General features: G+C 41.2%; 1 protein-coding gene across 3 annotated transcripts in view; it reads right to left on the bottom strand.

Annotated features, from left to right (window-relative positions):
• The window catches only part of FILIP1 (filamin A interacting protein 1), a 236,788-nt gene that overhangs the window by 53,935 nt on the left and 168,528 nt on the right, over positions 1–14,325 (bottom strand). For all 3 annotated transcript variants that reach the window (XM_064288095.1, XM_064288091.1, XM_023544335.2), the window contains exon 4: positions 5,726–5,904. In XM_064288095.1, coding sequence (XP_064144165.1) covers positions 5,726–5,904 — 179 coding nt within the window. The remainder of the gene's footprint in view (positions 1–5,725; positions 5,905–14,325) is intronic.

The raw sequence follows: 14,325 nt of genomic DNA on the forward strand, positions 1-14,325 counted from the left end.
CCCACAGGAAAGAAGCCTAGGGGTCAGCATCCTGCTAGCTCCCATATGTAGATCTAATTATGACCGCTTACTTTAAAAAGAGGATTTAACCCAAAGCAGATTTAGCAGGGCAGTTTCCAAAGGGCAGCAGGAATTCAGGCATGACCTTTGAGAAAATCCTAAAGGCATTAGTACCCCCGGGAACCTGCGAGCGAACCTGCGAGCCAGTCACGGTGTACCCCTGAGATGACAGCCCAATGCAGAGACGCCAACTTAAGTTATCAGGGCTAGTGGGGCTGTTTAATTTAGCATAACTAGCATCTGTCAGGGTGTGCCCACTATGTGTGCACTGGTGGTTAGGGTACTGAGCTGAGGGAAAAAAAAAAAAGCACCTAAGTATGATCTGTTCAGTTAAAATATTACGTTAAATTATAAAGAATGTAAAAGAAAAACTAGATAACTGGGAGCTCCTAAAAATCAAACACTTATGCTCATCCAAAGACTTCACCAAAAGAGTAAAAAGACTACCTACAGACTGGGAAAAAGTTTTTAGCTATGACATTTCTGTTCAGCACCTGATCTCTAAAATCTACATGATACTGCAAAAACTCAAGTGCAAAAAGACAACCCAATTAAAAAATGGGCAAAAGATATGAATAGACACTTCACTAAAGAAGACATTCAGGCAGCTAACAGATATATGAGGAAATGTTCACGATCATTAGCCATTAGAGAAATGCAGATCAAAACTACAATGAGATTTCATCTCACTCCAACAAGGCTGGCATTAATCCAAAAAACACAAAATAATAAATGTTGGAGAGGCTGTGGAGAGATTGGAACACTTATACACTGCTGGTCAGAATGTCAAGTGGTACAACCACTTTGGAAATCGATTTGGTGCTTCCTTAAAAAGCTAGAAATGGAACTACCATACGATCCAGCAATCCCACTCCTTGAAATATATCCTAGAGAATTAAGAGCTTTTACACGAACAGATATATGCACACCCATGTTTATTGCAGCACTGTTTACAACAGCAAAAAGATGGAAGCAACCAATGTGCCCAACAACGGATGAATGGATAAATAAATTATGGTATATTCACACAATGGAATACTAGGCATCGATAAGGAACAGTGAGGAATCTGTGAAACATTTCATAACGTGGAGGAGCCTGGAAGGCATTATGCTGAGTGAAATTGGTCAGCTGCAAAAGGACAAATATTGTATAAGACCACTATTATAAGAACTTGAGAAATAGTTTAAACTGAGAAGAAAACATTCTTTTGTGGTTATGAGGTGGGGAGGGAGGGAGGGTGGGAGAGGGGCATTCACTAATTAGATAGTAGATAAGAAGTACTTTAGGTGAAGGGAAAGACAGCACACAATACAGGGAGGTCAGCACAACTAGACTAAACCAAAAGCAAAGAAGTTTCCTGAATAAACTGAATGCTTCGAAGGCCAGTGTAGCAGGGACAGAGGTCTGGGGACCATGGGTTCAGCAGACATCTAAGTCAATTGGCATAATAAAATCTATTAAGAAAACATTCTGCATCCCACTTTGAAGAGTGGTGTCTGGGGTCTTAAACGCTAGCAAGGAGCCATCTAAGAGGCATCAATTTGTCTCAACCCAACTGGATCTAAGGAGAATGAACACCAAGGACACAAGACGATTATGAGCCCAAGAGACAGAAAGGGCCACATGAACTAGAGTCTATATCATCCTGAGACCAGAAGAACTAGACGGTGCCTGGCTACAACCAATGACTGCCCTGACAGGAAACACAACAGAGAACCCCTGAGCGAGCAGGAAAGCAGTGGAATGCAGACCCCAAATTCTCATAAGACCAGACTTAACGGTCTGAGACTAGAAGGACCCCGGTGGTCATGGCCCCCTGACCTTCTGTTGGCCCAGGACAGGGATCATTCCCGAAGGCAACTCTTCAGACATGGATTGGACTGGACAATGGGTTGGAGAGGGATGCTGGTGAGGAGTGAGCTTCTTGGATCAGGTGGACACTTGAGACTATGTTGGCATCTCCTGACTGGAGGGGAGATGACAGGGTGGAGGGGGTTAGAAGCTGGTGAAATGGACACGAAAAGAGAGAGTAGAGGGAAAGAGCAGGCTGTATCATTAGGGGGAGAGTAATTGGGAGTGTGTAGCAAGGTGTACATGGGTTTTTGTGTGAAAGACTGACTTGATTTGTAAACTTTCACTTAAAGCACAATAAAAATTATAAAAAAAATATTATGTTAAAACCTTAAAGTTGCTTGATATTTAAGTGAGAGTCAAACGTCTTTTAAAAAAGAAAGCTCTTTGCCCTTGAGTCAATTCGGGCTCACAGCGACCATAAGAGGACACAGTAGAACTGCCCCATAGTTTCCAAGGTGCGCCTGGTGGATTTGAACTGCAGATCTTTTGGTTAGGTAGCACTTAACCACTACGCCACCAGGGCTTCCCAAGGTCTTTTAGTGAATTTCTTATCTAAAACATCAAAATGGTGACATATCCCAGTAGTGCTGATCGAAGTATCAAAAGCATCTAAAGTTAATTTTTAAAATTTTACTTTGTTCTTAAAAACCTTTTACATAGCACTTCGCTCAGGAGAGGTTTTTGTTTTAATAAAATTAAACAATTCCAAAAAGGGAGCAGGGGATTAGAATCACTCATCTAGGGTTGATCAGCATGAAATCAGTAAATGAACATATCTGGGATAGACTTCATTGTCTAATGGACATAAAAGTGATCTGTAAACAATAAAGCTCTTTGTCATGTTTTCATACTGTTACTCTCACAGAATATAAAAACTAGGAAAAAGGAAAAGGAACTATCTGGATAATTACTCTTTTCATCCGCTTACCTATATTTAAACTAACAATTCTGTAAGTGAACTTGTGCCGCCTCAGGCATTTAGCTTAGGTGGGGAATTGTAGAAAAGGCAGCCATATCTGGTTCTAAATCAAATAATTTGCAAAGTGTCAGAAATTCACACAGATGCTCTTTAAAATTATTTGATTTCAGATATGTTAAAAAGTCAATATCAAAAAAGTTCCTACTTTTTTACCTGACCACATTCATGCACAGGACATCTAACCAGATGGCTGTTGTGGATATGTATAATTTATACCGTCATTAGAACCTTGCTTGCAAAATCTGCAGCTTGAGATTGGAAAGGTCACAGACACTGAGGGGATGGAGTTTATTCTCACTGTTTGATTACCCAAAAATGTCAAATCAGGCCATCTATTTTTTCAAACATGAAGCTGGTAAACCTTAGCTTTTAGGCGCAGAAGAAAAGCTTAAAGAGGCCATAAATTGGAAGTGAGTTACATAACACTCTGGCCTAGCTGTAACATTATTGTTTCCCATTTCTGCTTTCCCAAGGGTTGTACAAAGACTAAACCAAAAAAAAAAAAAAAAAAAAACCAAACCCCTTGCCATCATGTTGTTCCAACTCACACCAAACCTGTAGGACAGAGTAGAACTGCCCCATAGGGTTTCCAAAGAGCAGCTGATGGATTTGAAATGCCAACATTTTGTTTCGCAGCCCAGCTTTTAAACACTGCACCACCAGGGCTCCATGTACAAAGACCAGTAATTAGTAAACATTATCAATAATGAAAAAGGAATAACACAAACCTGTTTGGCTTCATGCTTGTATTACTCTTATTGTGATAGCTTTTTCTGGTAAGTAAACTAATCTGGAAAAACCAGATCTCTTTTTTTGTATATAAATAGATAATAAAGCAAGGATAAGTAAAGCTGTTCCTGAGTGGCTCTCAATTTGCAAACCTGGAATACAGAGGCTGACACGCTTGATAAGTCAAGGCATCAGAATTCAATGTCAATGGTTTCAAAGATCCTGGAATTCACAGACAGGCCTATTCAGCCAAGGGAAGGGAAAGAAGAGAAAAATCTAAAAAGAAAATGCTGAAAAGATTGTATAGTATAGAAGAGTTAATCACAAAGCTTTTCAATTTGGGGTCTCTGCTTCAAATGTGGCAACCCCTGGTCTGAGAAAGCTACCTACAAGGATAGATATTAAGACTGTATATACTGAGGTTTAATTTCGTTTTTTACACTGAGTTTTCAAGAGTTATGTAACCCTTGGGAAATTAAGCAGGTAGTTCTAGTCATTACAGAATTTACAAGTTGCTGTAAAAATAGCACACTTACCAAAATGAGAGGAGGGAGGGCGCGGTTGGCAAACAAACATAGAAGGCGTGCCTTATTTTTGTAAAACTACAGTATGCACAACCAAATATTGAAATTTTCTCCACTGGCTGTAAGAATGAATGGGATTTATTTAACATCGTTAAGGTTAAGAATTTGCCTTCCTGCCAGCATAGCAGGGGCGGGGGTTTGGGGACCACGGTTTCAGGGGACATCTAAGTCAACTGGCATAATAAAATCTATTAAGAAAACATTCTGCATTCCACTTTTGAGTGTGGTGTCTGGGGTCTTAAACGCGATCAAGCGGCCATCTAAGATGCATCAATTGGTCTCAACCCACCTGGAGCAAAGGAGAATGAAGAACACCAAGGACACAAAGTAATTACGAGCCCGAGACAGAAAGGGCCACATAAACCAGAGACTACATCAGCCTGAGACCAGAAGAGCTAGATGGTGCCCGGCCACAACCAATGACTGCCCTGACAGGGAACACAACAGAGAACCCCTGAGGGAGCAGGAGAGCAGTGTAATGCAGACCCCAAATTCTCATAAAAAGACCAGACTTAATCGTCTGACTGAGACTAGAAGGACCCTGGTGGTCATGGCCCCCAGACCTTCTGTTGGCCCAAGACAGGAACCATGCCCAAAGCCAACTCTTCAGACAGAAATTGGACAGGACAATGCAATGGAGAAGAATGCTGGTGAGGCGTGAGCTTCTTGGATTAGGTGGACAATTGAGACTATGCTGGCAACTCCTGCCCGGAGGGGAGATGAGAGGGTAGAGGGGGTTAGAAGCTGATGAAATGGACACGAAAAGAGAGAGTGGAGGGAGGGAGTGGGCTGTTCCATTAGGGGGAGAGCAATTGGGAGTATGTAGCAAGGTGTATATAAGTTTTTGTGTGAGAGACTGACTTGATTTGTAAACTTTCACTTACAGCATAATAAAAATTAAAAAAAAAAAAAGAATTTGCCTTCCTGAATAAGTGGATTTCAATCCCAAAAGGAAAAAGTAGATTATTTCAAAGTTATCAGTTACCAGTTGCCATCAAATCCATTCTGACTCATGGCAACCCCATGCGTGTCAGAGTAGAACTGTGTTCCATAGGGGTTTCAATGGCTGAGGTTTCGAAAGTAGATCACTAGGACTTTCTTTCGAGGCACCTCTGGGTGGATATGAATTGTCAACCTTTCAGTTAGCAACTGACCGCTTAACTGTTTGTGCCATCCAAGGACTCCTTATTTTAAATATAGGGCAATTAAAAGAGAAGCTTTTCAAATGTAGGTGGTTCATTGATCATGTTCCAATATAAAGCTCTAGCTTTGTGGTTTTCTGTCTTTTAACATCCTTGTGTGAGTGTGGAACCCTACTTAGAAACACCCCCCAAATGCATTCATGTAATAGTTCAGATAATAGTTGGTCCCACTCTCTCTGGTAACTAACCATTCAGAAATCAGAATTAGGCCCTGGGCACTTGTCCATGGTCACTGGACCTTAGTGTCACCGATACAAGGGACAGAGGAGAAAGGACTGCAGGCGTCCAGATGTGCTGGTATGTGTGTGCACCTTACCTCTCCCGCTCCTGCTCCAGCAGGTTGGTGAAGTCGTCACTCTTGTTCATGTAGTCAGTGTGTTTATGCTTCTCGTTCTCTAACTCATACACAGTGCGCCTGTGACACTTCTCCGCCAGAAGTAGCTGCTCTAGCATGCGCCGGTAGGTTTCTTTCTGTTTTTCCTCAAGTCTGTCCAGCTGAATAAGCAAACACAGAAAAGAGCTTAATATTGTATTTCATTTGTATATCGATAGTTCCCTACACTACTCACTATCCTACTCTCCCCTTCAAACTCTAGTTCAAAAAAAAAACAAGGTTTCCTAATTTCAGCACTATTGACATTTTGGACCAGGTAATTCTTGTGGTGGGGAGCTGACCTGTGCATTGTTGAATATGGAATCCGGTATTAGCTGTCATTCTTCCCATTCCATCATTTTCTTCATGCTAACTGGCTTTATAAACTAGCCATAATCATGCTACAGTGACTTCTAGACTTTTTTCTGTGAACATACGTATGGTCCCTAAACTTTCAGGAGAACAAGCTGTTCCATTGTTTTAATGAGATAGCACAAAGCTCTATACTCAAAAGCAAGAAGACAACAACCCTCCTGATCTCAGAAGAATTAAGATGTATATACATATACCAGACTTCTCCCCTGGGAGGTAATTGTCATCATAACAATATATTTTTTTAAGACTTGCAGTTATATGCATTTCTAAGAAAATATTTTCTTTATTGTGCTTTAGGTGAACATTTACAGAGCAAATTAGTTTTTCATTAAACAATTAATACATGGTTTGCGTCATTGGTTGCCAACCCCGCAATACGTCAACATTCTCTGCTTCTCGATCTTGGGTTCCCTATTTCCATTCATCCAGTTTTCCTGTTGGCAAATGCTAGTAGCACTCCCTCAGTTGTGGCAATCAAAATCCTGCTTTCTTGCCCTTGCCCCTGGGCTGGTGCACCCCTTTAGTTTCTTTTTGTTTTATAGTCCTGTCTAATCTTTGGCTGAACGGTGACCCTCGAGAGTGACTTCAGTACTGAGTCAAAAGGGTGTCCGGGGGCCATATTCAAAGGATTTTTCCAGTCTCTGTCAGACCAGTAAGTCTGGTCTTTTTTTGTGTGAGTGTGAGTTAGAATTTTGCTCTACATTTTTCTCTAGCTCTGTGCCGGACCCTCTATTGTGATCCCTTTCAGAGCAGTCAGTGGTGGTAGCCAGGTTCCATCTAGTTATGCTAGACTCAGTCTGGTGGATGCTGTAGCACTTGCAGTCTATTAGTCTTTTGTGCTAATCTTTCCCTTGTGTCTTTGGTTTTCATCATTCTCCCTTGCTCCAGATGGGATGGGACCAGTAGGCATATTTAGATGGATGCTCACAAGCTTTTAAGACCCCAAACCCACTCATCAAAGTAGGATGTGGAACATTTTCTAAGAAAAGTATTTTGAAGGACGCTCAGTTCTCTTTACTCAATAGATGGTAAATATAGTGAGAGAGCACATTTCCCTAAGAGACATTTTAAAAAATATTATTACAGGGGCATTTGTGCCTATCTCTCTGCCCAGGCTTTAAGACTTTTAAGGGCTCATGTCTTGATTATCTTTTTAGTCCCTAGTGCCTAGCACACTGCCTAGTACAAAGTAGGTGTTTAGTAAATGTTTGTTAAATTGGACAGAAGCTTAAAATATTGATTAAAACAAAAACAAGAAGCAAAAATCCAGTTGCCATCAAGTTGATTTTGACTCATGGCAACCCCATGTGTTTCAGAGTAGAACTATGTTCCTTATTCTCCTGCTGTGGTCTTTCAGAAGCAGATCACCAGGCCTTTTTCCCAGGTGCCTCTGGGTGGGTTGAAACTGCCAATATTTCTGTTACTGTCCCTATACTTAACTGTTTGCACTACCCAGGGACTCCTACAATATTGATAGTTTCCTATGTTATTCACTATCCTACACTTCCCTTCAAACTCTAGTTCAGGGTTTCTTAATCTCAGCATTACTGATATTTTGGGCCAGCTAATTCTTTGTGGTGGGGAGCTGTCCTGTACATTGTAGGATATTTAGTAAGACCCATAGCCTCTACTCATTAAATATTCTTAGCAGTCTCCCAATTGTGGCATTCAAAACTGTCCCTAGTCATTTCCAAATATTTCCAGGGGGGAACATTGCCCCTGTTGAGAATGACTACTCTAGTTGAAACCAGCATATTTAAAATCCATCCTCAACCCTTCAACCCCAAACTCAATGGGATAGCTCCACAGGATGTCAGAATCACAGCTGCTCTACTCAGGTTTTTGATGTTTGCCCTTCAGTGATGAGGAGAATCCATGGTCTCCTCTATAACTGCATGATATCTTCATTGTGAATGGGTCATTTCTGGGTCCGAAATAAAAGAGAGACTGCCTCTGTCATCCCGGGCCTCCACTCTCTTTGCCTAAGAGCAGATGACCAGATAGAGACTGGTAGAGAAGCCCAGGTGATAACATCTGAGATCATCAGGGATTAGCAGATTGTACTTTCATGTCTTTTCATAAATTCCTTACTCTTAAAGGGACAGTTAGTACAAGATATTTTTTCATTGGAATAGCAATATTCTTCATATTATAAAATATTCTCCCATATTTCTTCAAATGTGATTTTTTTACCATGTTTTGTAGAATTTACCAAGATTGCTGATATATTATCATTATCATCCTCAAAAATGTAGAAAGAGCAATTTTTCCCCCTTTTTGAGCCTTCCTACTTACTATAAAGTAGAACTGTCCCTTCTTATAAATGTATTTGGAAGAGCAGCTTCTACCTGTTTCTTCATACCCTATCTTAATCCTCCCAAAGGAAGGAGAGGTGACTTATCTGATGGTTTATTTGGCATAAGGAACTGGCCAAGTGCAGCTCAGCCTTTTCTCTTATTTTACTCTGCCTGCCATAGGATAGTATATTGTGCTCTGAATACCCAAACTTTCCCACAGATGTGTTTCTCCAAAGTCCAAACCTGGAGGGAAAGTAATAGAAAGTCCAGTGGTGGTCTTTATAACAATATATGTTTTCAGTTCATCTGTCAGACTCCTGCAGTAATCCCTCAATCCATTCAAGGAACTCTGGAGCACAAGACAGAGGCATTATTAACTGGATGGTTGATTGAGAAATCCAGAGAGACAGACATTGCACAGGCATCTGGAGAACAAAACAGCTCACGGTGATATCAAGTCTTTTGGTGCAGCCTGGAGTCCCTGGATGGTGCAAAATGGTTAACGTACCTTGACTGCTAGCTGAAAGAATGGAGGTTTAAGTCCATCCAGAGGCACCTCAGAAGAAAGGCCTAGTGATCTACTTCTGAAAAACCAGCTATTGAAACCTCTGTGGAGCACGGTTCTACTCTGAGACACATGGAGTTTCCATGAGTCAGAGTCAACTCCGTGGCAACTGGTTTAACTAGCATAGTCTAGGCAGGAAGCAGGCCTTAGTTTGCCTTTAGTCAGTTCTGTCCATGTAGGTCTTTGAGATGGGTTGTTTGCAGCAGCTGGGCCACTGGAATCGTTTGCTGATGTCTCTGTGGGCAATGTTCACCTCACCTACACTTGTACAGCTTTACCCCAACAGTGATTACATCTTCGGGAAAGCCATCTTTTTGTCTCTCAACACACAGGCTGCCAAGGTGTGTGTAGTGTATTTCTCAGCAGAACTGCAGGCCCAGACTTTAAACTTCAGACGACCTGGTGGTGCAGTGGTTAAGTGTTTGGCTGTTAATCAAAAGGTTGGCTGTTCAAACCCACCAGCCATTCCTTGGGAGAAAGATATGACAGTCTGCTTCCATAAAGATTACAGCCTTGGAAACCTAATAGAGCAGTTCTACTCTGTCGCGTATAGGGTCACTTTAAGTCTGAATCAACTCCAGAATAATGGGTTTATTTATTTATAAAGCAGTGGTGTGTGAGGATCTAGCATTCAACGTTAAATTCTGGTTATAAGAACTAACATAGGTAGCAATAGATGGCTGTGCCAGATGCTGTTTCTCAGTACTTCATTTGGAACTGTATCAAGTTCCAAGGAGAGAACTGAGGTGGGACTACCCTTTAGGATCTATGTGGCTTGTCCAGAGACTCTCAACATCACCTCTTATAACTATGTGTTCCATAGATTCATTAATCATATACACTGTGTTCATGGCTTCTGGTTTTCAGGATCTAAGCTGTGGCCTCAACCATAGAGGAATTGTAGCTTTTATTAATGAATAGTGAAAGTGGAATGGAGCCCCTATTATTTTAGAAATATAGCCTCTACTTGGACTGAGGTGTAAGGAAAATTGAATGAGATCATCATGGTGCCACAGGCCAAAAATTTACTAAGGAAAGAGCATACCTGGAAGTCTTATTCTAGCAAATAAAGTTGGTGGAGAAGGAATGCAAGTACTTGAGATGGAGAGAATTCAGAATGTTTTCGATGAAAGAGTCATGGTTCAGGAAGTGGTTTCAGCTCTGTCAACAGGAGAGGGCTAACTGGAGATATATTAAGAAACTCAGGAAAACAGAAATCTGCTTAGAAGAAACGAAGTTTTAAAAGACCAAACTGGATTTTCATGCAGGGGAAGTGGATCTAAGTGCTCTTAAAGATAGGGTTATAAAAAAGGCAGGTATTTTCTGATTGTTGAATCAGAATGTGAAGATGAAGAGACGTGAGAGTACAAAGAACAGTGCAGAGTGCCCCCACAAACAAAGATGGTGCCGGGGTCCAGGAAACCATTGAAGAGCATGCCGTAAAACTGCAGATAGAGCCCATCATGAGATCAATTGAGGCTCTTCCCTTAAAGGCTACAACAGCTATTCAAAGTGGTTACATAAAATATGGACAGACTTAAGAAATAAAATCTGGGAAGATTAGGATAAGATATATGAAGCATTATTTAAGTGAGTTTTAGGGTATCAGCTGTCATTGCCTGGGCCCTGAGTGAACATGCACAGGAAACCTGGGGATGTAGGGATTCTAAAGAAAGATGAGACACACAAAAGGGGACTGAGGCAAGACAACAGCAGGTCCAGTACAAACATGGATGTGGTGTGATGGGGAAACACCCTGTAATGAGGAATATCCAACTCAAGAACATGAAAGTAGGTAAGACTTGTGTTGAAAAAAGGATGCTCTTGACAGACTCAGAACTCCTTGATTTTTATTTCTGTCACTGATGGAGACCCCACAATACAGAATATGGAAGCGAATATTAGGAAAACAAATATCTGGATCTGAAGGCACAAGGGAAGTAAATAAACAAATCAAAAAACCTTAAGACCCATAAAATGGCGGTAGAGAAAAAAATGGGACCAGTTTATAAAACTGGTCAAGTTGTAAGAAATTCTCAGTTGAGCCATCCTAATGCAGATATGGTTGTGTCAAAAATATACACATATGTGGCCTTGACTGGGACAAGTTACATACTCAAGGATTAGAAAGTTCAAGCACAGAGAAGGCTAAATTCTGAGGAAGAGTAACACTTGGCAACTCTTGGTCCCTGATAGGCTCCAAGCCACACAGGCTTCAGAAGGGTCATCACAGGTAAGGTGTGATATTCCAGCTGAAACAAATGGGGCAATAGGAAAAACCAACCCTAAGCGGTGGGTTTCCTAGGCCTGGCAAGAACCTGAAAGAAGAAAAAGGTCAAAGAGGTTTTAAATATGCAAGTGGGAAGTATAGCACCTAATATAAGACTCAGGCACTGAATTCGAATGCCTAAATGTTGCAAACAGACACATAAGTTTCAAATGCCACTCGGTATGGGCAGGGATAGTAAATGTAAACAGATTCCTCTACCCAACCTAAACAACAACAACAACAAAAAAACCATTGCCGTGGAGTAGATTCCCACTCATAGCGATCCTATGCAAAAGCTGAACAATGAATGAATAAGAAAGATGGAAGAATCGATGCCTTTGAATTATGGTGTTGGCGAAGAATTGTGAATATGCCATTGACCGCCAAAAGAACGAAGAAGTCTGTTTTGGAAGAAATATAACCAGAATGCTCCTTAGAAACGAGGATGGTGAGACTTTGTCTCACATATTTTTGACAAGTTAACAGGAGGGACCAGTCCCTGGAGAAGGCCATCATGCTTGGTAAAGTACAGAGTCTTGAAAAAAGAGGAAGACCTTCAATGAGATGGAGACACAGTGGCTGCAACAATAAGCTCAAGCATAATAACAATTATGAGGATGGCAAAGGACCTGGCAGTGTTTCGTTCTGTACACAGGGTCGCTATGAGTCGGAATTGACTCAACGGCACCTAACAACAAGGACAGAGTAGAACTGTCTCCATAGGGTTTCCAAGGCTGGAATCTTTACAGAAGCAGACTGCCGAATCTTTCTCCTGCGGAGCGGCAAAGGTTAGCAGCCAAGCACCTAACAACTATGCCACCAGGGCTCCTCCACCCTAACCTAGGGTACCCTATTTCCCATAATTAACTTCTTGATGGGAAACTCCTCCAAAGTGAGGGGAAAGTTACAGGTCCTAGACTAACTGGAATCCTGTTGCAGTTGAGGATTTTCTCTACCTATCCCACTTCTCTCAAATATACCCTAAGTCTCTGCTTTGGTCTTTGGTAAGAGTTACATGGGCCTGGATTACCCCTGAGTCCTGGGATCAAAGAGTTGGGTATTTATTTTCTTTTGAAGTTATGAATGTGAGGTTGTTACTATGATAATAGTATAAAAAAAATTTTTTTTAGAACATATACATAATAGTATATGTTCTAATAATTCTTTGAAAAAAGCAGAATGAAGGGATTTCAACCCCCCTCCAAAAAAAACCCATTGCCGTTGAGTCAATTCTGACTCATAGTGACCCTGTGGGACAGGATGGAACTGCCCCATAGGGTTACCAAGGAGCACCTGGTGGATTTGAACTGCCAACCTTCTGGTTAGCAGCTGAACTCTTAACTACTACGCCACCAGGGTTCCCAAAGGGACTTCAGAATGTATTAATTCAGCTGTGGAAATGATAATGGATCCAAATCATTTTGCTGAAAGGGAAAAGAAACAAAAACAATCTACTCAATCAATGAGATCTCTCTGACTAAGGCAGCTCAGAATAAGAAACTGGAAAGCAAAGAAACGGAAACCTTGATTCTTTGCAATTATGCTTAAGAATTTTGAACTTTGATATCCAAGGCTTTATTTTACAAGGAAGTGCAAGGGATTCAGATTTTCTCTTCAATTTCTCCCTAGATACTTGGTAAGGGCAGGATGCCCACTGTATTGGGCTCGCTCGCTGCTTAACCTCTGGTGAATTCTGTTGGATAACCTACCTGGGCATAATTTAGTCTGGAAATTAGAATGAGTAAGGATTTTAGTGGAGTCTCTGGGTGGTGAAACAATTAATGTTCTTGGCTACAAATGAAAATATTAGCAGTACCTTGGAAGAAAGGCCTGGCAATCTAAGTTTAAAAAATCAACCATTGAAAACCCTATGGAACATAGCTCTGCTCTGACACACATAGATAGAGAGTCACCATGAATCAGAATTGACTCAACAGTAACTGATTTGGCTTTATTTTTTAATTTCTTTTTTCTTGGTTAGGGATTTTTTGGCCTAAGGTACCACATGGCTTCTAGGACAAGAGCAAAACTATCCGATCATAGTCCCAGGGGCTAAAGAAACAGTGATGTATTGAGGTTCCTGCCTCATGAAGTTGGCAGACTCCTGCTCCTTGACTGTTAAGCCTAAAAGGTCAAGAGACCGAAACTCTCGAGATGGTAGAAGAAAACTTTTTGTCTTTTTTCCAGAATTCTATTTTTCTACCAAATAGAAACTTCACCATTTTAGCAGTAACTACTGCCCTTCTCTCTACCTCCTCACTCACACTTCCCGAAGGGACAAATGACTCTTCTGGTTGTTGAGTTGAAGGGAGAAAGTGACAAAATCTTACCTAGCTTTGCCAATTCTGAAAGGACAGTCCACATGGTAAGAGTTTTCTACTCTCTCCTTCGTCTATGAGCTAAGGACACTTGGGTCAGGCCTATTAAGATAGGCCAGGAACTCCCCTCATTCTCCTATCTATAGAATTCAATGTGTTGGGGGCAGTGAGTCTGGGCATGTCTGCTCTGCAGACCTACTTCTTATTTGGGGGGGATCATCTCAAGTTCTAGACTTGGGAAAAAAGAATTGGGAAGCCCAAATGAAATGGAGCTGAGTTATCCAAGCTGAGTTCTCCAATGCAGGTGGTTATTATTATTGTTGTTGTCAGTTGCCATTGAGTCGATTCTGACTCATGGCGAAGCCATGTGCGCAGAGTAGAACTGGCCAATAGGGGTTTCCAGGCTGTGACCTTTTGGAAGCAAATCACCAGGCCTGTCTTCCGAGGCAACTCTGGGTTGGGTATGAGCTTCCAACCTTTCGGCTAGTAGACCAGTGCTTAACTGTTTATTTCACTGATATTTTGACCTCTATATGTCTTTTACTCCTCCAATTCTTCCAAATTCAGAACTAATTAAGGGTATGAGCAATTATCACTCTCGAATCCCAGCAAATTCTAATGGCTAATATTTGTTGAGTACCTACTATGTGCCAAGTTCTATGCTAAGGGCTTTACAGGCATGTTTCATTTAATTTTCTCAACAACTCTATGAAGTACGC

This window comes from Loxodonta africana, chromosome 1 (assembly GCF_030014295.1).
Source record: "Loxodonta africana isolate mLoxAfr1 chromosome 1, mLoxAfr1.hap2, whole genome shotgun sequence".
Classification (NCBI taxonomy): Eukaryota; Metazoa; Chordata; class Mammalia; order Proboscidea; family Elephantidae; genus Loxodonta; species Loxodonta africana.